Source organism: Opisthocomus hoazin, chromosome 4 (assembly GCF_030867145.1).
Source record: "Opisthocomus hoazin isolate bOpiHoa1 chromosome 4, bOpiHoa1.hap1, whole genome shotgun sequence".
Classification (NCBI taxonomy): Eukaryota; Metazoa; Chordata; class Aves; order Opisthocomiformes; family Opisthocomidae; genus Opisthocomus; species Opisthocomus hoazin.
In genome coordinates this window covers 15,434,557-15,461,929 of record NC_134417.1, presented here as the reverse complement: position 1 = coordinate 15,461,929, position 27,373 = coordinate 15,434,557, and the positions used below count along the sequence as shown (strand labels likewise).

The 27,373-nt window shown below is 46.9% G+C and overlaps 1 protein-coding gene across 1 annotated transcript in view; it reads right to left on the bottom strand.

Annotated features, from left to right (window-relative positions):
• Positions 1-11,624: 11,624 nt before the first annotated feature.
• Positions 11,625-27,373, bottom strand: part of MB21D2 (Mab-21 domain containing 2) — a 62,394-nt gene continuing 46,645 nt past the window's right edge. The window contains exon 2 of the mRNA XM_075418077.1: positions 11,625-13,641. Coding sequence (XP_075274192.1) covers positions 12,377-13,641 — 1,265 coding nt within the window. The 3' untranslated portion in view covers positions 11,625-12,376. The remainder of the gene's footprint in view (positions 13,642-27,373) is intronic.

Genomic DNA, 27,373 nt, shown 5'->3' with positions numbered 1-27,373 from the left:
CCCCAAAGACAGGGATCACATTTTCCACCATTTCACACCCAGGATCTAGGCCCCTCCTGACCACAAGGACTGCCCAAAGCTCCTCAGGGGGCCAGACCCAGAGCTGCTTCTTACTTTATGCACAAATCCACACTAGTCCCATATAAAGTCTCACTTACTTCTCAGTCCATCGCTGACCTTCCTCTGGCTGCAGTCTCCATCCCATCATCCCTCAGAGACCCATCAGCATAACCTTCCAAGTTGCCCTCTTTCCTCCTTTATAACCTTGCTCCTCCCAATGGATGCTAACGGGCATCCCCCTCACCTGCGCTGCCACCGTACCCCGCCCTGCTGAGCAGTCAGCTGTGCTGGGGCCAGCTGGTGGGTACAAACCTTCCCAGACACAGCAACGCCCAGGTGTGCCACGAAGGTCAGGGTTACTGTGAAGAAAGAAATAAGAAAACTAAGTTCTTTTTCTCCTTCTCCTATTCCACTTTCCTATGTACTACAGAGGGGGAAGAAGGTCAGTGCTGCTATGAAGCTCAGTCATCACTGTAATTACTCCAGCTTGCAGATGGAGTAAGAAGCTGATCCCAGACCCTCAGGGCCTGCCTGTCATAACAGTGGTCTCCTTCCATGTATCAGCTGTGTGTTCAGAGCAAATGAATTGGCTTTTAGCATGAGCAAATTCCAGGTCCAGCCACTGGCAACCCTGCAGACACGCAGCTCCTCCTGCCCTCCTGGTGTGGGCAGCAGGTGCTCTGCTACTGGGGCAATCCCGTCCAGCTTCAGGCTGAGTGGCTGGTCAGTGGATAACGATGTTGGATGGGGCACGGGAGTGCCCAGGAGCTACGCAGAAGGCTGTAACACCCATGCACTAGTTCTGCTTGAGAGCTGAGTCAGGGACACGTGTGCCTGCTTTGGTCTGTATCAGGACAGGGATCTGCAGGCTCTAAGCAGATGAGGGGGGCAGAACCCAGCTAACCGTGTCCTGATGAGCTTGGAAACAGCCCAGGATAGCCCACCTGCCCTTGAGTGTGTGGGCAGCCCACACTTGTCCCAGACAGTGGTGTTCTTTTCTTAATTTTGGCTGGTGCTACCCTCTCCAGTTTCAGCAACCAGGTTTTTTTTCTTAAGATATGCAAACCACAAAAAACCAACAGGAAATATTGGGAATCGCTTAGCAAATGGAACAGTCAGTCTTGTTTCTTTGCTCATTTGAGCGGGTGCGCTCTCTGGTGAGTGTTAATGTTTGCATAAGGAACATCAGAGCTGCACTTAGCAGTTTCAGACGCTGCGTTTCTCACTATTGATCGCTGCCGTTCAAGCCCAGCTCTAACGCATGTCAGTAGATGTAAGCTAGGAGGCAGCTATGTCCCCACCGGGAGCAATGATAGATTATTAGTCTCTTTAAATGAACCTGGAGAAATACTATTTATATATTTAACATAAATGCCTGGCTCTAACAGACTGCAAAGGAATTTCAGTGGTTGCAGAAGTGCAAATCAACGTAATCTCTCTGTGACTAGACTGAGAATCAGGTACTAAAAGTGAGTTATGCATGCAAGAGATCATTTTATAAACACATTCATGAATTTGTGTTTCCATTCTATCTTCACGTCCCTCTCTTTGTCTTTTGAATTCGGGCTGGAAAATGTGGACATTTGCTGAAGTACTGTGTGTAAAATTAAGAATAGCATATATCTTCTGCATAGCCACTCTGACCCTCCAATTGATGTTTTATCTTGCCAGAGGTGTGAAGGGACAAGGCCACAGGCAGACAAAACCAGAAGGTCATTTCCAGTAAGAACTGGGAGGCTGCAATACTGCTGTGAGACATCATTTAGCTTTCTAAGCAGAAAGGATATTTCCAGACTGGCAAATGCTGTGCAGTTAAGAGATACCTGAGCTGGCTCTAAAAGAGCTCTTCCCAGAAACAGGAGCTGCACGTGGTCTAATTAGTGCCACTGAAGGAATGAGCAAATTGGCTTGCATGCAGAGCTGCCTTGCCTGCGAGGGCTGGACTGGGCTGTGCAGGCGCATTGCTCTGTTTGCTGCATGTCGCAGTAGAAGACCTGGGTCTTATTTCGAACACAAGCACAGGGTGCAAGGCAGGGGAGGCAAGGTGCACCCCGCCTTCTGCCGGCTGGCCGGGGTCCTTGGCTGTATGACAGCCTGTCAGAGCTCTTCGGGTTCGCAGGGTGCCTTGCTGATGCACTTGTTGAGGGAAGTGTTCAGTGAGAGGGTGGTAAATATTGAAAGATAAATGGCATTTGAATCTGAAGGACCTTTTTGCTGTCACATCAGAGGAGTACATGTGGTTACATGTGGACCCAGGCAGCTGCTGGGGCGAGTTCTTGCACGACGATGGCATCATACCACTAAACAAGTGTTTGAGGGACCAGGTCTGTGCCAGCAAGCACCAGTGATGCAGGAGGGGCATGACTCAGATGTCTAAATACCTTGCTGGTCCCTTAGACCTCAGATCTGGTTGCAGAAATAGTCAAATTAACTCAGTTCTTTGTGATAAATACATGCCACCTCCAGTCATAAACCGCAGCAATTCATAACCCCCTCAGCTTTGTGCAAAGATATGTTTAATTCTTCAAGGCATACGCAGCTGTATAGCCAGAGTTCTTCATGCCTGAAACAAAAGGTGAGCAGTTAACGGGATGTGGCCACTGGGACAGCTGGACTCCAAAGAGACACGATCCCCCAGACCTACCCATGACCCAGACCCACCCACTGCTCTGCTGGGCTGAGCCCAGAGCCGACCAGTCGGGGAGGGGGAGCTGAAGCTGTGCCAAACACCTCCAGCCCACACCTGAGACCTCTCCTGCGTGTGCACAGGTGTGAAGGCACAGAGGGGCAGGAAAGGCAAACACAGCAGAACCCTGGTCTACAAACACCATGAAGATCTCCTGGCACATTATGTTGGAATTACTTAACATGCCTTGTCCTTGCATTGTACAGTCTTCCTTACATTTTCAGACAGAAGTATCAAGGTGGGAAACATCTCCTGGAGATCTTCACGTTTCGAGAGAACTTCTAAGACACTAATATAGCAAGCAGCTGGAAGACTAAAATCTGCAGTATCTGACATACGCTGCCACACACAAACCACCACCGTGCCTGATGCTCAGTGTTGAGCTGGAGCGGTGGGACACAGGTTTGCATTTACCTCCAAGACTGCATCTTTCCAAAGTTATCAGAGCTGCACACGTAGAACAAATCCCCTTCCAGGCATAGCATGACACAGTAAGGTTCCTTGTGAGTTGGCAGCTGGGCAGGAAATCCAAGTCTACCACACTCTTGGCTCTGCTCTGTGGAAGGGCTGTGCATAATGTACTGCTTTTTAGGTGGTCTTTTGGGTTTTTTTGGCCCTTTACTTCTTGAGCTGTTATTCAGAAATCGCTTTCAAACTCTAGCACTGACTGCCCTGCAGCCTCCTCCAGCCCTCCACACAGTCACACTATTGAGTTTCCACCTGCTCAATGAGCTGGAAAGTTAACAGGCTGGAAGATTCACTCTGTTTTCTCCATAGCTTACTTTTACTTGGGGGAGCATGACTTCTGTGCATGCTGGAACAGTATGCCCTGGCAGCCCTGGGTAGCACTGTGTATCAGAACAACAAGCCAGTGCCTCTGAATTATTTACTCAAACTCACACGAACTTTCATTTTTCTTCCTTTTTTGCACAGTCACCATGTTGCTGCTCCACGAGTATCCAGAGAGACACATGACACAGATGATGAGGTTGCTCTAGGTGATTACAACACAATATGACAAGGCACTTATCCAGCTCCTTTCAGCAGCACCTATTTCATTTTAGTTCATTACTGTGTAGCAGAACACCTCTGGAGAGTGTATTTAAAGCTGCTTTGGAGAGGGGCATGGGGCAGGCTGAGTGCAATGGAGAAACACACTGGAGAAACCAGCTGAGCAGCATTTGCTTTCCATGCCTCATGGTGGGCTGGGCTTCACATTCTACCTTCAGGGAGTTTTGATGCTGAACAGAGCCATGCCTTGGGGAAAGAACAAGTGAGGAACTGGCTTTGTACTACCAATCTGGTAACATATGCCCTGGTGGACTTATCAGTCATTAGTCACAACAGGTTGGTAGGATTCAGGACCATTAGGTTCAGTTTTGAGAGTTTCCTTTAACCGATGGGCTCCTGCTTCTTCTGGAGGCTTTCTGTAGCAACTTCTGTAGCAACTTCTCTTCATTTTCATTTGTAGCAGAGATGATGTTACTGCAGCCGTTCAAGTATACAGCAAGATAAGATCTATATGTGCTCATAGCAGTCCAGCAATTAAAGACACCACTTGCCAATCCCAGTTTTGTCACCAGTGGTTAACAAAATAATGTAATGAACTGCGTACATCAGCCAAGACTAGCCAGAACCACTGGCAAGTGGAGGAAACCTCTGAAGGAAGCTAAATGAAAGTTGCAGCTTTGGGTTTCGTCTTGCTATAGCCCTTTTGCCTATTACAGAGCATTTAGAAGTATGTGGCTGAGGGTAGATTGGATACTCTGGAACCTAAACATCAACAACACCAGTATAGATGTTTTTTGACTGTAGTGGTGGCTGAACTCCATGACTGAAATGGCTCCTCTGAGTCCTGTATCAATAATTAACAGTTGAGGAAGATTTGGAGGATCCTCACAGGACAACCACAGGTGAATGCGCAGGTACTGGACACCATGGGAGGCAGAGGGAAAACATGTCCTTCACTGGTTCTTGTAACTCACTGCCCCAACTCTTCTACATTAGTTTACACGGCTGCAAAGAAGGTGTAAGGCACAATGCAGGGCCTCGCATGCACTGAGCCCTTCCATAAGTGAGTAGGGAGGCACAGGAATTGCTGGGCTGGCTGCAGGCTTTCCCTGGAGAGCTGTCTTTGCCAAGTAAGATCCAGCACCTCTTCCTGAAAGCTCCATAAATGGTATCTTGCCGTAGAAGCTGCAAACAGTTGCTGTAGTTATTGTGGTGCAGAGACTGGGGGTCAGAGCATGCGGAGAGCGTGTCCTCAACCACCCCAGCTGCCCCTCTGCCGTCCTTTCCGGGGGGGTCCCAGTAGAGTCCTGGTCTCCCTCCCAGCACCTCAGGGACTGTGGCTGCTGCGTGGCACTCATGAGCTCCTAGACACAAGAGTGCCTTTATGGTATCACTGGTTATGTCTTCTCCTGGTCACCATGCAAGTCCCTCTGCTGGTGGGGAAGGGTGGACTTTGCAGTGGCCTCCCTGCAGTAAGGATTTTCTCCTCCGTGCTGTTTCACATCAGCCAAATGGAGTTCTCTCTTGATGTGGCAGTTGCGGAAAGCTTTCCCCCGGCCTGCCGACATCTGCAGATGCAGACCCAGCCTGCACCCTGCAAACACAACCAGCTAAAGTCTGCTCTGGGAGCACCGGCTTCAGACAGGAGTAGACTTGCCCTGCAAGGGATGCCCAAGGCGAGGAAGGGGAGCTGGCTGGTTTGCACAGAAGCATATTGGCCTTTATTCTCTGATCAGCTGAAGCCCTTAAAAGTGGTTATGGACATATTGTGTGCGTGTGCCTTGGCACACAGGAGGCAGGAGAAGGACACAAGGTCGCTAACACTCATGACTGGATATTAGCAAAAATTTCTTCACTGAAAGGGTTATCAAGCACTAGCACAGGCTGCCCACGGAAATGGTTTAGTCACCATCCCTGGAGGTAGTTAAAAGACATGTAGATGTGGCACTTGGGGACACGATTTAGTAGTGGACTTCGCAATGTTAGATTTACGGTCGGACTCAATGATCTTAAAGGTCTGTTCCAACCCAAATGCTTCTATGATTCATGAAAAAAAAGGCCACTCCTTTCTTCACATAGTTCTGCTATGAATTGGTTGAACAGATCATAAAACCCTCTTCCCATCCCGCCAATGTCATGACAGGGCGTAAAGCAGTAGGGAGCCCTGGAGACAGAGCCATTAATGATTGAAGTGTCTAACATCCTAACACAAAGCTATGATTTGTACCCACCAAAGTGGACAAAAGCAGCTCATATCTCGCCTCTCCACCTCCCAAAAAGAAAGCTAAAACAAAGGGGTCAGAAGCACTGAAAGAATCAGGGAGAAAAGTGCTGTTTGGGGTCAAATTTCACTGTGCACCAGAGCTTGCTTGACTTCAGAATCACGTATCACGTCTCCTCTGTGCCTAGCAAGACCTCAGTCATGTCTTCCACGTCGGTATTCCTAACACACAAAAACCGAGAAGGAGAAACAGGGCCGAGTCAGTTTACAGAGAGCCTGATGCCCCCCATCTGCACCCACCTCTCTGCTCAGCAAACCAGGCTGTCTGGAGACTGAATGAGAGCGTGTTTCTCTACCACAGAAGGTCAGTAAGATAAAAATAACCCCCACACGCTTACATTCAGCTTGGAAGCACAGTGCTGAGCCAGGGACAAGGATAATAGGAAAACACAATAGTTCCTCAGAGCAGTCCTAAAAGAATAAATTATAAATGGCTAAAGGGGGAGGAGAAGGGATGCTAAAAGCAATCAGAGGAAATAAATTGGGCTCCACTTGATAGACAGTTCTCAAAAGCCAAAATGTGCTAAGTATAATGCTGAATTTCCCTAAATACAAAACATGTCAGCAAGAGTCCCTTGGCCAGCAACTTTTTAATATCTGTGCTTTTTTTGCCCCCCTCCCCTTGTTTAGCCTTTGCCCGATGATGCTTATTTGCCTTTCTGGAGAGTTTAATCAAGAGCTATTATAGACAGTCACTCTTTTAGCTGTATAATGTTAAAAGTCCATTAGCTCACCGCAAGCAAGGCTGGCAGGAGGGAGATGATGTACTTGCTGAAGTTGAACAAGCTATTTGCATGCTGAATATTTCTAATCACTGAGCAATGCCAGGAGAATCTGAACCTTCTTGCACTCAGCTGCCCAGTGACCTTTCAAACATACCCGCTTCGATACAAAACAAAGTGGCAAAAGGTATCCAGCACTGAACCTGCAAAAAGGGACAGATGGGTGTTTTTATGCCATTCTAGGCATCAACCATGCACACCTTTAAAAAATTGTTTTTTGAGAAATAATCATTAGCAAAGCCTATCTTTCCCTTTCCCTCTGCCACATTCACTTGCATGATGCACAGTTGCTGGCCTTACACATGGGTTAATAAAATACGACAGATGTCTGCTTACTTTTGGTCTGATCACAATCAGCTCAACCCAGAGAAGCGCACACGCTTAGTTTCAAGCACACTTTCAAGTCCCAATGGACTTTAATGGGCTTTGGGCCCTGTCCTGTGATCCTCCAGCCCCAGCCACCACCTCCTGGACATTTTGGGGCCGATTACCCAGCTGCCAAGTGCATTCATCACTGTACAGCCAGCAGATTGGCGAGCCACCTGAATAAACCTGCTTTATGGAAATGTCTTCAGGGCCTGCAGCTGAGTGGAACCACGTCCAAGCATCAGTCACAGCCTCCGGAGAGCAGAGCAATGCAACCTTCAGGAACCTCTGGCCTTCTAAGGCTTTTAAGTAGTCATTTTTCCCTGTATTCCCAGATTTACCAAAAAATTTAAACACCTGATTGGAGATCATTAGCTACTCATGGATACTCGGCACCAGGACAGCATCTTGCGTGAAGCCAACCACCCTGAGTTGAGGGCACATCTCCTGTCAAGAGCAACTGCTGTCTTTCAGTGCCTGTTTCAGCCACTGACCTGTCAATTTGTAGCAGAGACAAGCCTGTCTCATAGAGTACCATATTCTCCATGAGAAGACCAAGAAGTAGAAGGGTACAGAGCTCAGATCTCCCTGTGGAGCCCGGAACCACTAAAGCTGCCAAAACAAGATTGCTCACCACTGCTACAAGGCAATCAGTGAAAGTCCAAGAATTTAGATCAAAATTAGAGCTATTTCTCACAGTGACAGAAGGACAACAGGAAAGACAGACCATTAAAAAACAGCTCTTTCCACAGATTTTGGGGACTGGCTTTTATTTTGGGCAGTGGATGGTTAAAGTCTTGCTGGCATTTTGTTGAATCTCCTGCGAAGAGTGGCTCTGACGCTCATTTGTAGTCTTCTGGTTAGAGCACCAACATTTCTCCAGGCTACAGTATTGGAAAACGTGGAGAAACCGATTTCTCACAGCCAGCCAGAAGTGACTGAGGCTTCACATAACATGCTTGAAGAAGCAGAGACTGCAGGCATCCACCAAGCTCTTGGGCTGTTGTTCCCTTTTGCTCTCATTTGAGTACTCCCTCCAACACAGCACAGAGAATAACCCCTCGCTGGCTGGTGGTCGTCAGCTCTGCAGCACTCAGGTGTCCCCCTGAAGAAGGGACAGGTTCTTCAGAGTTTCCCAGAAATGACAACAACTGGAACCAGTCAAATTAGCTGCTCCTCCCATTGTGCTACTGGCCAGAAGCCCTATGGAAAGAGCAAAAGCAAAAGCTTGTCCCAAGAGTAGGACCACAGCCAGGATGCCTCAGGAGCATGTCTCACACTGAGAAGTGGAGCCTCTGAAGGGCACTTTTTCTTCCTCCCCACCTTTCTGATGCCGCAAGACCAGACCCTCTCAACTGGGACTCTCTTTTAACAGCGTAGGAGGCAGTAATATGCAGACACATAAAAGAGATCTACATTCTTACACATGCAGCCAACCCCTCCCTAATTGTACCACTCCTTTTGCAATATCACTTGCCAACAGGGAGAAGCCAGCAGAAAGGTAGCTAATGGGCAAAAGCAAAAAAAAATTCTTATCCCTAGCAGTGGGTGTGGAACAGAAGCTCCCATTGAGACATGGGCTCACAGCACTGACCTGTCTCCTCTTGATGTCAGTAGGGAAGCTGACTACATTGCTAGTTTAAAGCAAATTCCCTCTTACGCCAGTGTTTGCCAAGTCCTTAACCCTACGGGGCTGGGTGCTCTAAAATGCTTGTGTGAAGCACTTTCAAGAGCTCCCCAAGGGGAGAAGCACTGCAGTCCCCTTGAAACTTGCAGAGGGTAGTAAAGATTAATAGGTCGCTGGTATCTAGTGATTCTGCCCCTCTACGCTGCTCTGGTGAGACTCCACCTGGATTCCTGCATCCAGCTCTGGAGCCCTCAGCACAGGAAAGACATGGACCTGTTGGAGTGGGTCCAGAGGAGGCCACAAAAATGATGAGAGGGATGGAACACCTCTGCTATGAGGAAACGCTAAGAGAACTCTCTTAGGGGACTGTTCAGCCTGGAAAAGAGAAGGCTCTGGGGAGACCTTATAGCAGCCTTCCAGTACCTGAAGGAGCCTACAAGAAAGTTGGAGAGGGACTATTTACAAGGGCATGTAGTGATAGGACAAGGGGTAATGGCTTCAGACTGAAAGAGGGTAGATTTAGATTAGATATAAGGAAGAAATACTTTACTATGGGGGTCATGAGGCACTGGAACAGACTGCCCAGAGAAGCTGTGGCTGTCCCCTCCCCGTAACTGTTCAAGGCCAGATTGGATGAGTCTTTGAGCAACCTGCTCTAGTGGAAGGTGTCCCTGTCCATGGCAGAGTGGTTGGAACGAGATGATCTATAAGGTCCCTTCCAACCCAAACCATTGTATGATTCTATGATCTAAACCCACCCACTACTTTGAAATCCCACAGAGACCTATGCATTTCACAAGTCTGTCCCAGTATAAACTCAAAGGCAAGAGGGGACAATAGGAGAGGAAGAAAATAGAGCCTTCAGTGTTCTCTAATACACAAAGCACACATCGCCTCTCTGGGCTGTCAACCTGCTTCATTAAGTTGAGCTATAGCATGTGGAAAGCAGTAAATACTAGACCGAGATTCAAAACCTACTTGAGATCAGGATTTTCCCTCCCTGGAAGACAGATGGTCCAGGCAGAGGATATAACTTTCTCTCAGACCTACCTGGGAAATCACTTTCCAGTCCAGTAAAAAGCCAAACCTCCTCTCCCCCACAAAATAACCCAACACACACATATTTTCCTCACAATGCAGGAAGAACAAGAGGGATACTTTTCAAAATGTTTTTTAATTAAAACCAAAAAAAGGAGCATACACCAGAGCTTGACATGGGCTAGCCAAACTGCTGGTCATCTGGCCATGGAACTGGCATGAGGAAGCTGTGTTTCTGCATAACTCAGGAGCACTGGCACAGACACTGGGACTCCCGGGAAAAGTACTCTGCCTTCCAGGCTACTGCTGTTTTGTGCTGAGCAGATCTCTCTTGTGTGGTGACGGGAAACTTCATCCTGGAGCCCAGACTCTTTTGCCAACAGACAGGAGTCCTGCAGACTGGGGAAAAGATCATTTCAACAAATCTGCATTTTCCAAGCACTTCTGGAGAGGATTCCCAGTTGGTTCTCCTGCCTCCCCCGGCAGGTTACACAGGTTTAAATGGAGACATCTTTGGCAATAGCCACACTGGTAGGATCCAGTTCTGCTTCCGCTGCAGTCAACACATGTCCTTCCCTGGACCATAACCGCAGCTGCACCAGGGCTCAGGATCACTAGCCAATTGTGCTTTGAAGTTAAATCCTCATCCACTCCATCTAACCAGCAATTTCTGAGAGCTTCTTCAGGCTCATGTAAGTGTGTACCAGTAAATTCAGGTAAATGTGAACATCTTGGCTACAGCCATGGGGTGAAGTTTTCAAATATGCCCAAGAGATGGAGGAGCCGAAGTTTCATTTTAAGACATGACTTGGACACTTGATCAGGTATCGGAACCTCCCTGCCACCTAATAAAGCAGTTTCCAAAGCTGGTGGTGTGTTGCTCCACCAGTCTGGTTTCTTTACCAGACAGGCTGGGCTAAAAAGGTGACATTTTTCATACACAATTTTTATCTGTTAGAATTTCCTATATATGCGCCTCATTTGTCTGTCAAATATTTAAAAAATACTTCAACCTGCTCTAATAATCACATTTTAAAACATGCATCAAGTCTGGATCAGAACAGCTTCTCTGGGATAATCCACAAGCCCAAACTGCTGATTTAAGGCCTAAATATCAGTCACTGGCCAGCCAGCCACAAAAAGCCACTCTGTCCTTGAACTCTTGGAATTATTTTTGGCTCAGACTCACCCTCGTTACCATACATCTTATCCTACACACAAAAGGAAAGCGTATGTGGTTTTCAAGGCTACTTGTTGCACTGCAAGTTTACATACAAACACAAGGTCTGCAAACATGAGACCAAAGCAAGATCTCATATGTCCCAGGGTAAGTCAGAAAGTCCACAGGAGTCAAGGGAATGGTAACTGCCATAAAAGATCAGGCCTAATACATGCATTACAGAAGCAAGGTAGCTCCTTTGCTCGAGGTCTGGCTGATTCACTTTGCACATACCACTGCTTTAGCATTACATCCTTATCTAATGGTAAACCTGTTTCAACAACATGCAATACATATTAATGCAATATGCACTGCAACACACAATATGCATCCAAAGATATACGCCAATGCAAAGATCTGACTTCCACACATAGTAGGGCTAACAAGGAGGAGCCTTTTATGAAAGACAATCAAGAAATCACCTGAAACCATGAGACCCAAGCGGTCCTTGAGCAATCTGCAATACTGAGACCTAATAACAGATGCTAATTCATGAAAGAAACACAAACAGTGGGACTGAGGTAATGGCAGAGATTTCATTAGTGCAATTAACATTTATAATGGTATGTTCTTTAATAGAATTTAAATAAGGCTTTGAATAATTACACACACTAAAACTAACATTCCATAACCTTATTCCGCATGGAAAAGCAGCAGAAACAACCCTCTGGACTGTACAAGGTCCATTTATGAACAATTACATTCAAAAAGTAGATCAAAACAGAAACAACTCTTTCCCCCAAAAGCTGCATCATCATCTTTAAAGTCAGCTTTCTCCCCTAGTGTGAGAAGTGTGAAGAACAGATGAACTGGACTTCAGCCCAGTAGATTTGGCCTCGTCAAATTACCAGTAGTGCTTTCCAAGTCTCTCCTCATTTCTTTCGGGTGATGGAAGCTCATGAAAAAAGAAGTGAATTTCCGAAGCAACGGAAGGCGAGTTCTCCCTTCCCCAGGCCCAAAAATGTACATAAATTATGGAAGTTTGAAAAAAAAATCTACATTACACTGCGGCATGTTTACGGTGCATGTTCTCCTTTAAAAACTACTCACAGACAATCGGGCTGGGTGGGTGAAAAAAACAAAGCGGCATATGAAATAGTAATATACTGTTTCAACATCTGCACCATCCTGCAGAACCAGGAATTATAATTTATTCAGATTTTTCTCAACAGATCCAATCTACGCTGGATATGTAAAAAACCAAGAAACTAAGTCATCAAGGAAAACCAAATGGAAAAACCTGCACACTGCAAGAGTTTTGAAAAACAAAGCAAAAGAAAAAATCCCAAGAAACATTGACAAAAGCTCAGAAAAATTTATCATCAATTCTGAAGTGGGGCCTTGTGACATCATCTGGGTTAATGAAGACAGAGATGGACTTCCCGGGGTTCTCAGTCACTAGCTGTTGCAACTTTTTGGCTAATCGGTCATCAGGCTGGTTGGTGTCCCCTCCGTCTGACTGAGGGGAGGGGATGCTGGTGGTGCTGCCCCGCCGCTGGAGCTCCAGTGTTAGCCGGTTGGCTGCTTTGACATGTTCGATGGCAGTTCGAAGGTGTTCGGCAGGGTCTGAGCGGACTGAGGACAGCTTTCGCGCATGCAGCATGACGGTTTCTTCAGAGAGATGCTCCAGCATGTTGCACTGGGGGATGAAATAGTTAGGGCACATCTTGTTGACCAAGCAGTGCTGGAGATCATCAATGAGACCCAGGAGGAAATGGGCTGCGTAATCCTCCTGGGCCAAGTAGTTGGCTGGTAGCCTGTCGCAAGCCCACAGCATCATGCTCCGCAAGTGATATGGACTAATGGCTTTGGGGCGGGACAGCAATTTGATGATGATAGCTTTGCAGGCCTGATAGGCTTGCATGAGGCTGCTGGAGATGCACTTTTTCAGCTGCACTTCACTTCTGGCAAATGACAGCCTCCATTCGTTGTCCTTCTTCCCCTTGTAGGAACATGCAGGCACTAAGTAAAACCCACTTATGACTTCCTCCTCTGTAATCTTCCCATCCCAGAAATGGTTCTCCATCAGCCAGCTCTGGGCCACAGCTGGCCAACCTTTGAAGGACACCACAGGGACAATGTCGTACAGCATGCGGCTGCTGCCCACTCCCAAAATGATGGATATGATAGTCCCATTCTTTTCTACCTTCTCCACCTTTGGCATCCCTCGCTGAGGCTTTTTCTGGATCTCAGAGAGGACAATGCTAATGGAGTCATAGAACCAGTCTGCAACTTTTGTTGGAGAGAAGAAATAATTGGTTGCTCCATTGATATGGTCCACGATCGTGCAGCAGTCCTTCCATTTGCTGATAGTTCCCTCATCAAACAGACGCAGGCTCAGCCAGGAGTGGCACAAAGCCGAGTGGCGCATGTCCAATGTGACTGGTTGGTTGCGGTCATGCAGCTTCAGTGCGGGCACAAGCAGAGTGAAGTCCATATCATAGTCTGTGCCTCGTGCATAAACATTCAGCTCATCAAGGTCAATGTCCACCACACCTTCCCGCACACCGCCCGAAAGCAGCAGGTACTCGTTGGCTACAGGCAGCTTCTGGTCAAGTTTCTGAACCATACCTGCAAAAGAGAGAAAGAGAAGTCCTTTCAAGAGAAGGCAAACACATCTAGGATACAGGATTTAGCCAAGTTTAAAACCCATCCCATGCCCAGCAGGAAAGAAAACCACCAGAGGTATCCATCACTGTTTGTCTGACACAAATGTATGTCAGGCCCAGCACTCAGCCAACCTTCAGTCCCACTTGACTCAGGGCAGAGCCTTCCCTGCACTCCTGGGAATGGGTAAAGTCCATCCAAACATTATACTGGAAGCAATGGAAAAAAGCAGAAGCCTCTGGTAAAATACAGCAAATGTCCTTCCAGGATTAAATTTAACTTCCTGAACACCTTTTAAACCAGTTTTTTACCACATTGTTGCACATTTCCATCGTATCCAAATGCTTCCCCAACACTTCAGAAAAAAGGAGAATATTAATTGACTCACTGTTCTTCTTTTCTCTCTGGCATAAGAAAAAAGCTAGACCAGCATCAGGTGGTTGGTCTGTGCATGAATGAACTAATAGCTACAAATGTTAGTTCAAGAAGGTCTGGTTTTACAATTTGCTTTATATTTACTGATGAACAAGGCAACATGAATGAAGGCAATACATCCTCCTCTCATGGGGGAATGGAGACAGGTTAAACTATCAGGCAATTACAGACGCCAGCTCTGAAACTGGCTCTTCAAGCTATAATGGCAGTATCATGCCATAAAATATGTGACCAGCTCCCCAGAGCACAGACATGAAGATACATTTTTATTTTCATTACCAAAACCAGACACTTTCCTTCACCCTGCACTGCCCGCACCAGTTGCGCAAAGCCAGTTTTTCACTGGGTATTCTATATATACCACTATACTCTGTTCACAGAACGCGAACAGCAGACTGAGAAGAGCCTCCACACAGCAGCTGAGATATTAGCACCTCATTCAATATTCAAATTAGGCTTAAAATTGAGCTCTGCACTTCAACTGTTCTGTAGTCTGCTTCTGCTATCTGGATTGTTTCACTCCTGGTGTTCGTCTTGTGGTTAAATGCTCTTGATTCCTTCCCAGCCTCAGTTCAGACAACACACCCAGGCCACGAGGGAACTACGGCCAGTGACTGTGAATGGGGAAGCCACATCTCTTACAAGCACTGCAAAAGGGATATATCATTATTTCTTACAAGCACAAACATACTAGGTTTTGTTGGCATGCGTTACTTACTCTGCCTTTCAAAAGGCACCACGGGTGACCCTGCTTCGGCAGGGGGGTTGGACTAGATGACCCACAGAGGTCCCTTCCAACCCCTACCATTCTGTGATTCTGATTCTGTGATATCAACTGGTCAGATGGAGACCTTCCATTACCAGGAAGCCTGTCTTAAAGAGAACCAGCCAGAGGCATGATGAGGTGAGCCAGAGAGCTGCCAATCACACTGTCAGACCAGGAACCACAGACAGATGCATTAGGAGTGTTTCTTCACTGGAATGCTAACAAGAATGATCAGCACCAGAATCCAAGCACCCATTCTGGCACAGTCCCAGGTGCTGCAGAGTCTTTCCTGAGTTAATGCACCCTGATAGGATCACAGACACTGCCCCAACTGAGCGGGTATCCCTAGCAGAGTGCAGCAGCAGCAGCACCCCAAGGCACCAAGTGCTGCATTAGCCTGAGTGCCACTGCAGTGCTGCCGGAGAGACTCACCTCTCCTGTCCCACATGCTAGAACAGGGGCAAGGAAATGCTATCTGCATGCACACAGGTAAGCCATGACCAGAGCAAAATCTAAAGCTATGCTGACACCGATTCCTTGGAAGAGCCAAGGAGACTGTAGAAAGAGTCCTGTGTCTGGAGGGGAACGTATCCTGGGACAATGTTCACACTAATGGTGCAATTCTCCATGTGAAATTCCATATTAAAGCAATTTACCTGTTTTATTGCTTCCAACAGCACTGGACCCAGTCCATTTTCCTGCACAGGGCTGGGATGATTTTCCTGCCAGGCAGGCAAGGACATACCCCTTTCCATTTCATGCAGCTCCATAGGCTGCAAGAGAAGAAAATTGCTCTGGAGGAGTGCTAAGAAACTCTTCCAGCTAAGTCCTGAGCTAATCCCATTCTGCGATCTTGCCACATGCTGCCCCATTCATCTTTGAAGGGTAATAACCAAGAAAAGCTTCTGTCAACCTCAAAGACATTTTCTGAGGCTTAGATAGCAGTGAGCTACGCTGCCCTGATCTATGGAGTAGCAAAGCCTTGCACAGGCTTCTCTGTCCCTGAGGCCAAGTAAGCAGCAGTTACCCCCTCATTGCACCCAGAAGAAGGGGATTTCTAATGGGTACCTAGACTGACATGACTTCTGGAGACAGCACTGACACACTGCTTCCAAATCCTGTCCTTAAAGCAGTACAAGCAGCCTTAGTGTTTTACACAAGTTGAGTCCAAGACCCATGGAGTAGAGTCTGGGTCAATCACTTCACAGAGACAGGGAGTAGTTGCTTTTTTCCGAGCATACAAGTCAGTATCGGCCCTTACTGTGGGGCAGCACAGCTACTCAGGACACGTAGGGTCCTGACGGCCCGTCCTGCCTCTACACTGATCCACAATTTTGCACTCGGGACTGTGATCTGCAGCATCTGCCATGCAGATTTGCAGATGTTCCTGAGCGAGGCAGACAGAATGTAACTGTCCTACAGAAGAAACTGTTGAAACCTATAGAATTTAATAAAGGATGTATTTTTCTAAATATTTTTAAACTTGAAGGATGAAAAATGTCCTGTGAAGTTCTGCAGTGTGCCCTTTGCACCAGAACTTCTATCTTATGGTACAGCCAGAGCCTTTGACTGAAAAAGAAAATCGTACGATTTTTCTAAAAGGTAGAGATTGTCCACTATGGAATCTACTGTGGGATGAGCTGCTGTACTCAGCCTGAAGAGATCCTCTGTCCTTATGTGGGAGCAATGGAGTTGACGGCCTGACCCCATTCAATCAATACCAAGCGGGACTCCAGCCCCACGCTTATCTGCCTGGAAAATAAAAATGGACACATATTATCAGCCCCGAAAGCCAGATGAGAGCAGCAGCTACTCCTGCAATGTTAGTTCTACACCATCTTACAGTACTCCTGGCCTTCACTAACACAAAGCAATGTCTGCACTGGGCAAAGCCTGCACAGCCTGTCCTGCTGCCAGAGCGGTTACAAAATGCCATCTCTAGCAAAGAGGAGGCTTCTGCTCCTGGTGCATGGAAAACATGTCAGGAAGAACCATCCTGTAGAGTCAGAGGTACAGCTCTCCAAGCACTGTCATGTAGGTACTCCCACAGTGTGGACAATTCTCTGTAGCACAGAAAGAAAAACAAAACACCAATTTCAAGCATCCTTGCAACAGGCAATGCTTTCTGCCCACAGAATACTCTTTACACTTCCTCTAGAAAGAAAATGTTTTGCGTGCTCACCATTAAGCCTAGTTTGCAAGGCTGAAGACTGCTGAAAAGGAAAGGTGCCATACACTGCCAATAAGTCACTTCTTTTCCCCCTCCAGAACTCTAGACCTACCAGCAGAGGAGGAATGGAAAAAGTAATCAGGCAATGGCTACAGCAAATGACCCAATATATCATCAATATCTCTCTACCTGGCTGGCTGCAGTTTAAATCCAAACCCTTGAGCTCAGCCTGGCACAGAATTTCCCGTTCAAGGCCTAGACCAGCAACACCTGCAGCTCTGCCACAGAGCTATAGAAGGAGTTTTTACTAACAGATCATAGCAGCATTGCTGATCCAATTTAAGCTGTGGAGCCAGGGGGTTGAGATGAGATCCCCTTGAGGGAAACATATTTAGAATAGGCATAGAGTGTTCTATAAATAGTTGCGATGGCCAAATTCAGGATTCACTAAGGCTGTAGGGGTTTGCAATGTGTTCAATCTGCCCCCCCTTATTCATAAATCTATTTGAAACATGAAGGGTTTTCAAGGAATCCCATTAGCCAACATTGTATGGCATGCATTACCCTGGCACAAAACTTTCATCCCAAGTTTCACAAGCCCAAACAGAAGCTAAGAGAACCACGTGTACGTACAACAGAAGCAGGTACTCAAGCTCAGCAAACATGTAAGTGCAAATGCAAAGAAGAAAAATACCAAGATTGGTACTTGACCCAAGTACTTCAGATAACAGCACCAGTGGGCCATGTGAGCTCTCTTCTTTCCATCTCAGTACCAGGACTGCCTGGGAGGAGGAGGGAATAGAGGTTACAGATAACCTTGTGAAATTTGTAGAAGCCCTGTGGAGTTGTCTGTAAAGACCAAACCCAGAATTTGTCCAGTCAAACACAATAAAATTTATTTTAGCTGAAGGAGCAGCTCTTACGGCATCAAACTAGGTTCACTAATATTTAAGAAGTCTCTTGCTGCTGCCAGGCAGAACACTTAATTGACAGTCATATCTTGTGTGACATGTTCTTCTGAAAAGGTTGTTTGGCAAAGCTGGAGTTTAGCTAAGTAAGAGATTGGTGTTCAGTTACCACTTCTGTCTAAAGCACCTTAAAGAAGTTCTGTTTTCCTAGCTGTGTAACTAGTTTAAGACCTTCCCAAGCTATAAGACTTGGCATCGCAACAGGTAAGTATGCTTACAAGCATGAGAAAAGCTGGTTAGTTTGCTAAACAGTTCAGAGTAACACAGGTGAGCAAATGAGTTCTACAGACAGAACTTCATTCTATTGTTGTTCCTTCAGTGGCTGGAAAACAGGATTGATTTCTACTCCAAGCGCTCTGATACAAGGAGAAAAAAGACAGAGAAAAGAGATTTTACTTTTACATAACACCTACATTTGGGATACATCCTTGAATGAACTGGGACTCTGATGCACATGACACAGAGACTATTCTTCCCATTAAAAAAAAAAAGCAACACAAATGTGCTTTCCATCCGTTACGAAATTTCAGATGAAATGATTTCCTGACCATTGCAATGCATTTTGGGATCTGCTGCTATTTCATCGCCAGCTTTGTGTAAAAAAGGAGGAACACACAGACCTGTCTTTGAAGGAACTGACCACAAGAAAAAAATTACACAAACACTTATTTCTAAAATACGCATTTCCTAATTTTGGGTTCCTTCTTGAAGGCTTCCTTCCTGATGCCTTCGGCACGCAACCATTGCCGCGAAAAGGAAACATAAGCAAAGGAAGATGCCATTCTGTTAGTCTAACCTGGTCTCATCAAACTGAACGGGGTGATGTTCAGGGCAGTCACTGAATTAGGAAAGGCTGAGGGAGCTGGGCTTGTTCAGCCTGAAGAAGAGAAGGCTGAGAGGGGACCTTATAAATGCTTACAAATATCTCAAGGGTGGGTGTCAGGAGGACGGGGCCAAGCTCTTTTCAGTGGTGCCCAGCGACAGGACAAGGGGCAACGGGCACAAACTGAAGCACAGGAAGTTCTAGTTGAACATGAGGAAGAACTTCCTCCCTCTGAGGGTGACGGAGCACTGGAACAGTTTGCCCAGGGAGGTTGTGGAGTCTCCTTCTCTGGAGATATTCAAGACCCACCTGGACAAGGTCCTGTGCAGCCTGCTGTAGGAGACCCTGCTTTGGCAGGGGGGTTGGACTAGATGACCCACAGAGGTCCCTTCCAATCCCTAACATTCTGTGATTCTGTAATTAAGGGACACTTCTACTGTGTGGGGACTAGAGAGGTCAAAAGAGCAGTGGGGTGCTCAGAAAGGCTCCACTAATGAGGATCTGCAGAACACTGCACGCAGCAGAAGCATATCACGGGAGTTCTTCCACGAGCCAAGCCAGACCCAGGCACTAGCTCTGCACTGCTCCTGTCCTCCAACTTAGGCCCCAGCGTCTGCAGCAGCCTTGTCACGTTCCACACCAGACCCCAGCATCTGCAGTAGCCTTGCCATGTTCCACCAGCCTGCTGGGGAGGAGACAGTCCACACAGTGCACAGCCTTGATTTTCTTCCTTGACCTCTGCATCACCCACTCCTCCTGCACAGCCTACAAGGCTCCCTGTTGAGCTGCTGGAACCACGAGTTGCATCCCTGTCCTTGCAGACTTTTGTGCCAGGAAGGTTTTGCACGCTGGCTCAGAAAGCTAATGTAGTCCCTCAGAGATCATCTTCTACTTCTTAAGATCACCAATGTATTCCATACATCACCAGCACAGGAGGCAAGCAAGAGGGTACTAAACCATAAAGATACCATGGCCAGGCTGCTGAAGACCTTTAGGGGCATGAGGATCCCCAGATGTGTCTAAATGATGCACACAAGCTTATCTGTGGGGTACACAGCCAGGAGCTCGCCCCTTCTCTCTGGAAGGAAAAGACCCCAGGTTAATGGCAAGGGGCTGGCTGCAGCCTGCAGGCAGCTGTGCAGTGCCATTCAGCAAGTAAAAGTGATGTTAGCTGCTGCTCCTCATTACTGAACTTCTCTGCTCACCTCTTGACTTTGCCATCTAATCTGATTTGAGAAGCAGCAAAAGTCTGTGTAACATCAGCTGTTAAAAATAGCTGCAGCACAGAATAAACACATCCAGTCCCTGCCCTTCAGCCCCACACCGGCATTCAGAAGATGCCAGAGTACCCTCTCCAACCCCGCTCAAAAACCCAAAGCACTGTGGGTTCAGCCTACGGACGGAGTGCTGTCTGTGAAGGATCAGAAGAACTGGGACACTCGGATGCTCTACACACTTCAACACATGAACGCAGACAGAAGGGAGGAGAAGGAGAATGGGACAAAATTAGAAGTGTCCTTCTGACAGTTCCTCTCTCTCCCTCACAAACCAGGAGAAGGCCTACAAAATTAAAACTGAGATTTTGTCTAGAGAAATCCAACACATGAGCTGACATTCTCATTGATATCTTCTTCCCTCTGTCCCTCCTTACTTTGCAGGTAACTTAATCTTCACAAAACTAGAGGTTTGGATGTTCATTTCCTCAATCAATAGCAATGATGTTCTGGCACTGATCATCAGCTGACCTTGCATTTTAAGTGTGCCCTCTCCAAAGCATTAGCTTGTGGTCTAGCAGAAGTCTCCTGTTACTTGCAGCCAGTCTTGCACAGACCTGATTATTGTCTTAAGCAACACTTTTTATTAATGATATAGAAAGAAAGCAAGCATCATGCTGCTGCTATTGCACCCCCAGCACCTGGGAAGAAACATAGGTACATACCTCTTCATAAAAATCAGAAAGTCCCTACCGACATCAATAGGGCTGTATGTTTAAATTCCCCATAGACCCATCTGAGGCCCTGAGGCAACTGACCTTCCATTCAGGAAAGCTCTCCTTTCCAGAGGGGTTCCAGGAAGCAATTACATTTCTGAGGAGACCAAAAATGCTGGGAATTGCTTTTGATTCAACAGATCTGATTTGCCCTCATTGGTTCAGCACTTCCAGCAAGAAGCAGCACAGAGCCCTTGTAGGGAGGCTTGCCCTGTGGCTCTGCATGCCCCAGCTCCAGGCACGTTTTCTGGGATATGCAGAAATGAGTCACTGGGAAACTAACCATGCTTTGCAGGGATGCAGAGCCTGAGCCCAGGATCGAAGACAAGCTGAGCCCACCCAGGTTTGCAGGGAGCTGACATGCCCACTGTTGAAGGCAAGAGTAGTTACCATTCATATCATCAGGGTGTCCAGAAAACTCTAAGCTGGGTGTATGCCCCCCTCATGATCCCTGGCAGCCTAGGGAGAAGACATATAGAAGGCATCTTCATTGTACAGATCTCTTCTGTAGGGTAGGCTAGGGATCACCCACATATACCATCGCCCCCCTCCTTTGTACTGCTTAATACTTCCACAGGACCCAGCACAGTCAGGGGTCTTGAGCTCCCCTCCCAGTTCTACCCAGTTTGATGCATAACCTTGGGCATGCCTTTTTTTCTTCTGTACAAAATCACTGTCCTCCTGCAAGCCCCAAAATCTAAGAAATTTGATCTCCTGGATGCTCAGAGTGCTTGGAATGGCTCAGATGGCACTAACAACACACCAGATGTTATTAGCAGAGAACCAGTTTGTAAGTCTCAGGATCCTTCGCTTTGCCCTGGCAATTCTTAGCCATGACTGCTGTAAGAAATACATGAAACCCCAGGCTAGTCAAAAAACAAAAAGATTTTGTCACTTTTTGTAAAGACACCAGACAGGCACTCTGCGGTTCCTTAACAATTCTGCTGCAAACAGCAGATCCTGCAGCAGAGGAATGCTGTTCAAAGGACAGAAAAGGTCTCCCAGCTATGCCCGAGTGACGTGTGCTGAATTTCAGGGGCTTCCTTAAGACAGGGTTGGGAGGCCGGCTCTGATGCAGCTGGGTTGCACTGATTCTTCTGTTTCCCTTGGTAATTGAAAATCTATTTATGAGCAGCACAAGTTTTTGTTACGCAGAAGAACTGAAAGAGTCAGCTCTTTCGGAGAACCTTTAGTTACAAAGCCCAGTTTGAGAGGACTGTTAGCCAAAGCAGGCAGGGGGTGGGAGGTGAGTGGGGAAACTCAACTGCGTGATACCAGTTTAGACAAATTTGGGAGGTGAGTGAAGAAAGCTGCTCTTTGCAGACTGATACACCAGTGTCCTACTGATTCTGCTCCTTTCGAAATCTTGTGATATGATGACAGAACACACTGCAGGGACCCAGCATCCCCCTGTAAAAGAAATCAGCTTCTTTCTCCAAAAGTCTTCTTTAAAATCAATCTCAAAAGTAGTGTCCCAGTTATTTTCCAGTTCCCACGTGCCCTTGTGGAAGCCACCCAGATAGCTGAAATCCTGCGTGCCAAAGGAGAGGGGTATTTCATAATGCAACGGGAAAAAAAAAGAAAAGAAAAAAAAAAAGAAAGAAAAAGCCCTGATTCAAAGGGTGTGCCTGTACAGGGAAGGCGATGCTGTCACAAACAGCCAAACCCACCTCGGCACCGAAACCAGCAGTGGTGTTACTGCAGTGACTGGCTTGGCTAAAACACTCAAGTCTCAGAGACCACAATATCAGGGCTAGGATGCTTCCAGAGCTGGAACTTTCAGAGGGAGGCCCTACACCACCGTGCAACTCTGCTTTGGACAGTGAAATGTTTAAGAGTCACCCTCCAAACTGATGTCAGGTTTCCAGCCTGCCAGTTTGCTTATCCAATGCACTACTCCAGAGTCATATCAGCCAAACTAAGACAAGAGTGTCTGAAAGCTGAAAGCCTACAAAGAATACCAAGTGCAAGTCAAGGAGGTGCTTTAGGGTCTGAAGAATATGCGTGATGAGGTCTGAGAGCAGCTGAAAAGCTGCACAGAAGGAAGCAGGGGCAGAAATTGTGCTTGTAAGAACAGCTTGCTGCTACACCCTGCTTAACACTGTACACTGTGTCCATACGGTGTCCATATTTTCAAGTGTGCATAACACATAAAATTCCCTTTGGAAATGGCACAAGATGTCATTTCTCCTGGAACCACAATCCCAGAGATAAAATCTGTCAGGGGACAGATTGCTTTATCAGTTCCACCCCTTGGGACTGAGAGTATACACTTGGCAAGGGCTACACGGGGTCTAGATGGGCCATTTCTGCTCACACCCTTACAGAGCGCTGCTAAGTATTCAGCAAGATGTTACATTTAGGGACACTCACCTGGACTCCTCTCTCAGATCTGCTTACAAGGTAACAACAGCGTGCACAAACCAGGTCACGCTTCTGGAGCGCAAAACTCACAGCTCTGTGCAGGAGAGGCTGTTCTGCCCTTGTTTTCCTAGTCCCTTCCCTGCCACTGTGCTCTTTACAAGAGCGTTAACAACCTCAGTGAGGTACAGAACACGTCCATCTATCCCAGCATCCTGTCTCAGGCAACTGCTGCTGCTGACTGCTTTCAGGGGAAGAGCATAAGAGCAAGGAAAGTACAGCATACTAACTCTCCCTCTGAGACCTCCAAGCAGTCTCTGGCTTTGGGATTTCCTAAACTGGACGCAGTATTTGCAGCTTTGTCTTTAATGGCACTGATGGACTTATCTGCTGGGAATGTCTCTCATAGCTTTCTAAATCATTTATATTTTTGGTATAGTCAGTGCCTTGCAGCACCGTGTTTCACAAAGTACATGTTGCATCAAAAAGTATTTCTTATTGCTGGCTTGCTAGGAAATGAAGAAATTCACCCAACCATGGCACCTTCCACAGATCACTCAAGATTTGACAGGGCTTAGTCAGTCATCTTTCTTCCACATTGAAAAGAACAACTTATTTAAACTTTATATACCCAATTGTCCTTCTCGGCACTTGTGTGGGCCCTAGTCTTGCTACACTCTAGGTGAATGAGGTGGTCAACACTGCATGTTGCATGAAAAGGTGACTTCTGTGTGGACGTCTTCACAGTCCTCTTAGAAATACCTCAGCAGCCCTGCTTGCTAACTTAGCCCCACTCCACTGATGGTTTGCTCAATGTAATGGAGTCCTCCTCCCCAAAATTTGACCTTCAGGATATTCTTCCCAAAGAAGCCAGCACCAATCCCAGAACTTTACAAAGGGCAGTGACCACACTGGAAAAGAACATTGGAAATAGAACAAGGGAACGTTTTGGAAGCTGCACAGGAGAAAATAAGTCTCAAGGCTCCCTCAAGCTCTCATCCCAATCTGACTAGTCAGCACCAGGTGCCTCTCTCAGAAGACACGTGGCAGCTCTCCAGCGATGCGCAAAGCTGTTTTCCTCCAGACCTGGGAACACACTCTCCTCTCGCTCCAAGTCAGGCAGAGGGGCACATGTATATGTCAGGCAGAACTTGACTCCAAGGCTGCAAAAGCACTTTGGGCTCCTCTGGGATGGCTTTCTGTTTTTAGTTACTATCTAGTATCTGTTTGCCTGTCCTAAAAGGGCTAAGTTGCTACACCACTTTATGTTTAGGTACCAGCCAGAGGACTATGACCAGAAGAATACCACCACACCCTCGAATCCTGTAAATAGCACAAGAGTCTCCATATAAATGCACTTTGAGTTGTCCCGCCAGGCCTCCTGCTTACAGTTATTCAACATGCTCGAAAGTCTCTCCACAGCTGCTTAACCACCAGCTTGTCTGTTCCTGTAGCAGAGTTGCTTTCTACAATGACAAGTCACAGCCAGAGCAAATCACAGCATTCTTCCTTACAAACTGGGCCTGACCTGCCCACCCTCAGTGCCTGCCTGTCTCTGATAACAGCTCTACCTCGCTGCAGAGCAGCACGAGATTTGTCCTTGCTTCAAAAATTCTCCACTACATCATCCAGCAAAGCTAAAACCTACATGTGGAGTATACATGGCAACAAACAGCCATCAGATAGTTGACAGATAACCACAGCTGTAATTTAATCTAATGTTCTTTATTTTCCCTTAAAATCCATCAAACTTGGCTTCTGGGGTCAATTACATGATCAGAATAGCATCCCCTTCAACCACTTCCATTATCTCCATCTACCAATGACTAAATCTGTTTAGCTTTATACCATGGGATGGGTCAGAAAAAGGGGGAACGAAGGATGATTCCAGGAAACCAGCCACGCCCCAGAAGAGTGCTGGACACAGGGGATATCCATTCTCTGAGCGTAGAAGGAAAGTAGGTGTCTTCAGAAGCCTTTCTGAGGCATCTGGTAGAGAAGAAAGCATGAAGCGAATCCTCTCTCCAGCACCAGAATTCACTGGACTCTGTTCATACAGCCCTGCCCTGGCTCCTCTGACAGATCCTATATCCAAACATTGGGGGAAGTCAAGACAGATAGGCCAAATGCAGCTGAGACACTCAATGCCAGAACCACAATATCATTTTTCTCTGTCCTTGCAGATGAGCATGGATTGGACTAGCAAGATGAGGCAGGGAATGCAGATCCTTGGTCAGAAAGTGCTAGAATCAAAAACGCTTAAACAATACAATTGTGGATGAGATCATGAAGCTAAGAGCAGTACTAGCCAGTTTCCCACCCACCACTGAGAACACTGCAAAAGCCATGTGGAGCCACATCAAGTCACCTATATGAAATACATTCATTAATGCCCCGCGTACACCATCAGCTGTATGAGAAGTGCTGGTTGGCTTTGACATTCATGCAGAATTCCCCTCTGTCCACATCACCAAGGGAAGAAGTTGTAGGCCAGATATTCTGCTAGAGAAAACAGAGCCGCTCCCCTGAAGTGAGTGGGAACACTTGGCAGAAATTTCAAGGGCATTCCTCCTCCCTTTCCACGGGAGACAGACACAGGAAAACCTAAGCCCTCCAAGCTTGTCTGCCCATGTCCCATTGCTCCTACCCTCCTGCCCCCAGCTTCATCTTGCTGAGGTCAAATTTGACAGTGCACAAAAGCCAGCAGAAGTTCCTAACAGGGCTATCAGTCCTTAAATTCTCAGATTTTACAGTCATTTATGTGTAGCTGAGCACTGTCATCTGTTGAAAAGCATAGCAGGAAGTACTGCATGGATTCTATCTCCATCGAGCACCAAGCCCATGGCCCCAGCAGCTGTCGAGGATTTCTTACCCCTGCAGCACAGGCAGCGTCCAGGAAGCACAGGAGCTGGAACAATTAAGAGTAAAATAGCCAGGGAAAAGCAACCACTGCTACAGCAGAGCAGAACCTGGGCCGCCTTGCAAGAAGGCACACCGCAAAATGCCAGTCGCTCTGGCACAGGACTCCAAAGGTGCAATGCGCTGTGATCTTCAGAAAACAGCAGTAAGAAGTCACATAGCCAGGTGGCCCTGCAAGATCCAGGTATCGCAACTGCCCTCCTTCCCGTGTAAGGCATGAATTGGCTGGTGGGAAGGAGGAGCTGGTAGAGCTCTGAGGCAGGTGCTGGCAGTGCTCACAGCTAGCTGATGCCCTGTAAGCGCGTGAGGTGAGATGAGTGCTGTATTTTTGGAGCCATTCTCTGTTACGAGGAACAGGGCTTGAAGTGCTAGTAACAGTTCAGGCATGAAGCACTCATGGGCCTTTTGCACAGGACTCTCATCTCATTTTGCCCGCTCTGCCCACTCAGGAGAAATTCCACGAGACCAGCCCCACGTCTGTCGCAAAGCCTTTCTGTGCTTACCTGGCACGAAACAGAGCCTCACACAGACATTTATTTACAGCAGGCCTGGTGACCTCCTGGCTCATCAGGATGATAGTTACATAGTGAAGTGAAGGAGAGAAAAGACAGCAAAATTGCTGCTGATCAAATATAAAATTCACAAAGTATGTTCCAGGAAGCCACTGTCTCCAATAGCCTAGTTCCAAAGTCCTTTCTCATCTAAAATTCTACTAGAATATGGACATAAGCAAGATTTGGGTCCACAGAACTGTCAGAAACTTATGCAAAACATCTCATGGGGTAGGAACTCAAAGTCCTCTTGCAATGAAAGCTGATGTCAATCAAAGCTCATTCTTCAGGTCTCATCCCCTATCAGGGCTGTTTCACCCTGGTGACTCTGAAAAGGTCAGGGGAGCAGGATCCCGTTCACCAATCCCCTCAAGTTTTAAGAGGCAGTGTCCCCAAACCAAACACCCATGAAGTAAGAGACAGGCCATGAAATCATAGCAGTATCTTCATTTTCTCCAGACTTTTTTGCAAGGAGGACAGAGAAAAGGCAGCTACCATTGAAAATTCAAACCCGATAACGTAGTAAGTTCATTTACTTCACTTAGCTTTCCCTTGAAAATGTGAGAACTAGAAATGCCCTGTTTACACTTTGCTTTATTTAATAAAGAATCTCACATCACTCCAGTAAGAAGCCTTAAGGAAAACCACACTATACTGGTAGATTTCGTCCTAGCAGGTCTGTTGCATTTGAAGTTTCTCTCAGAAATTAAACT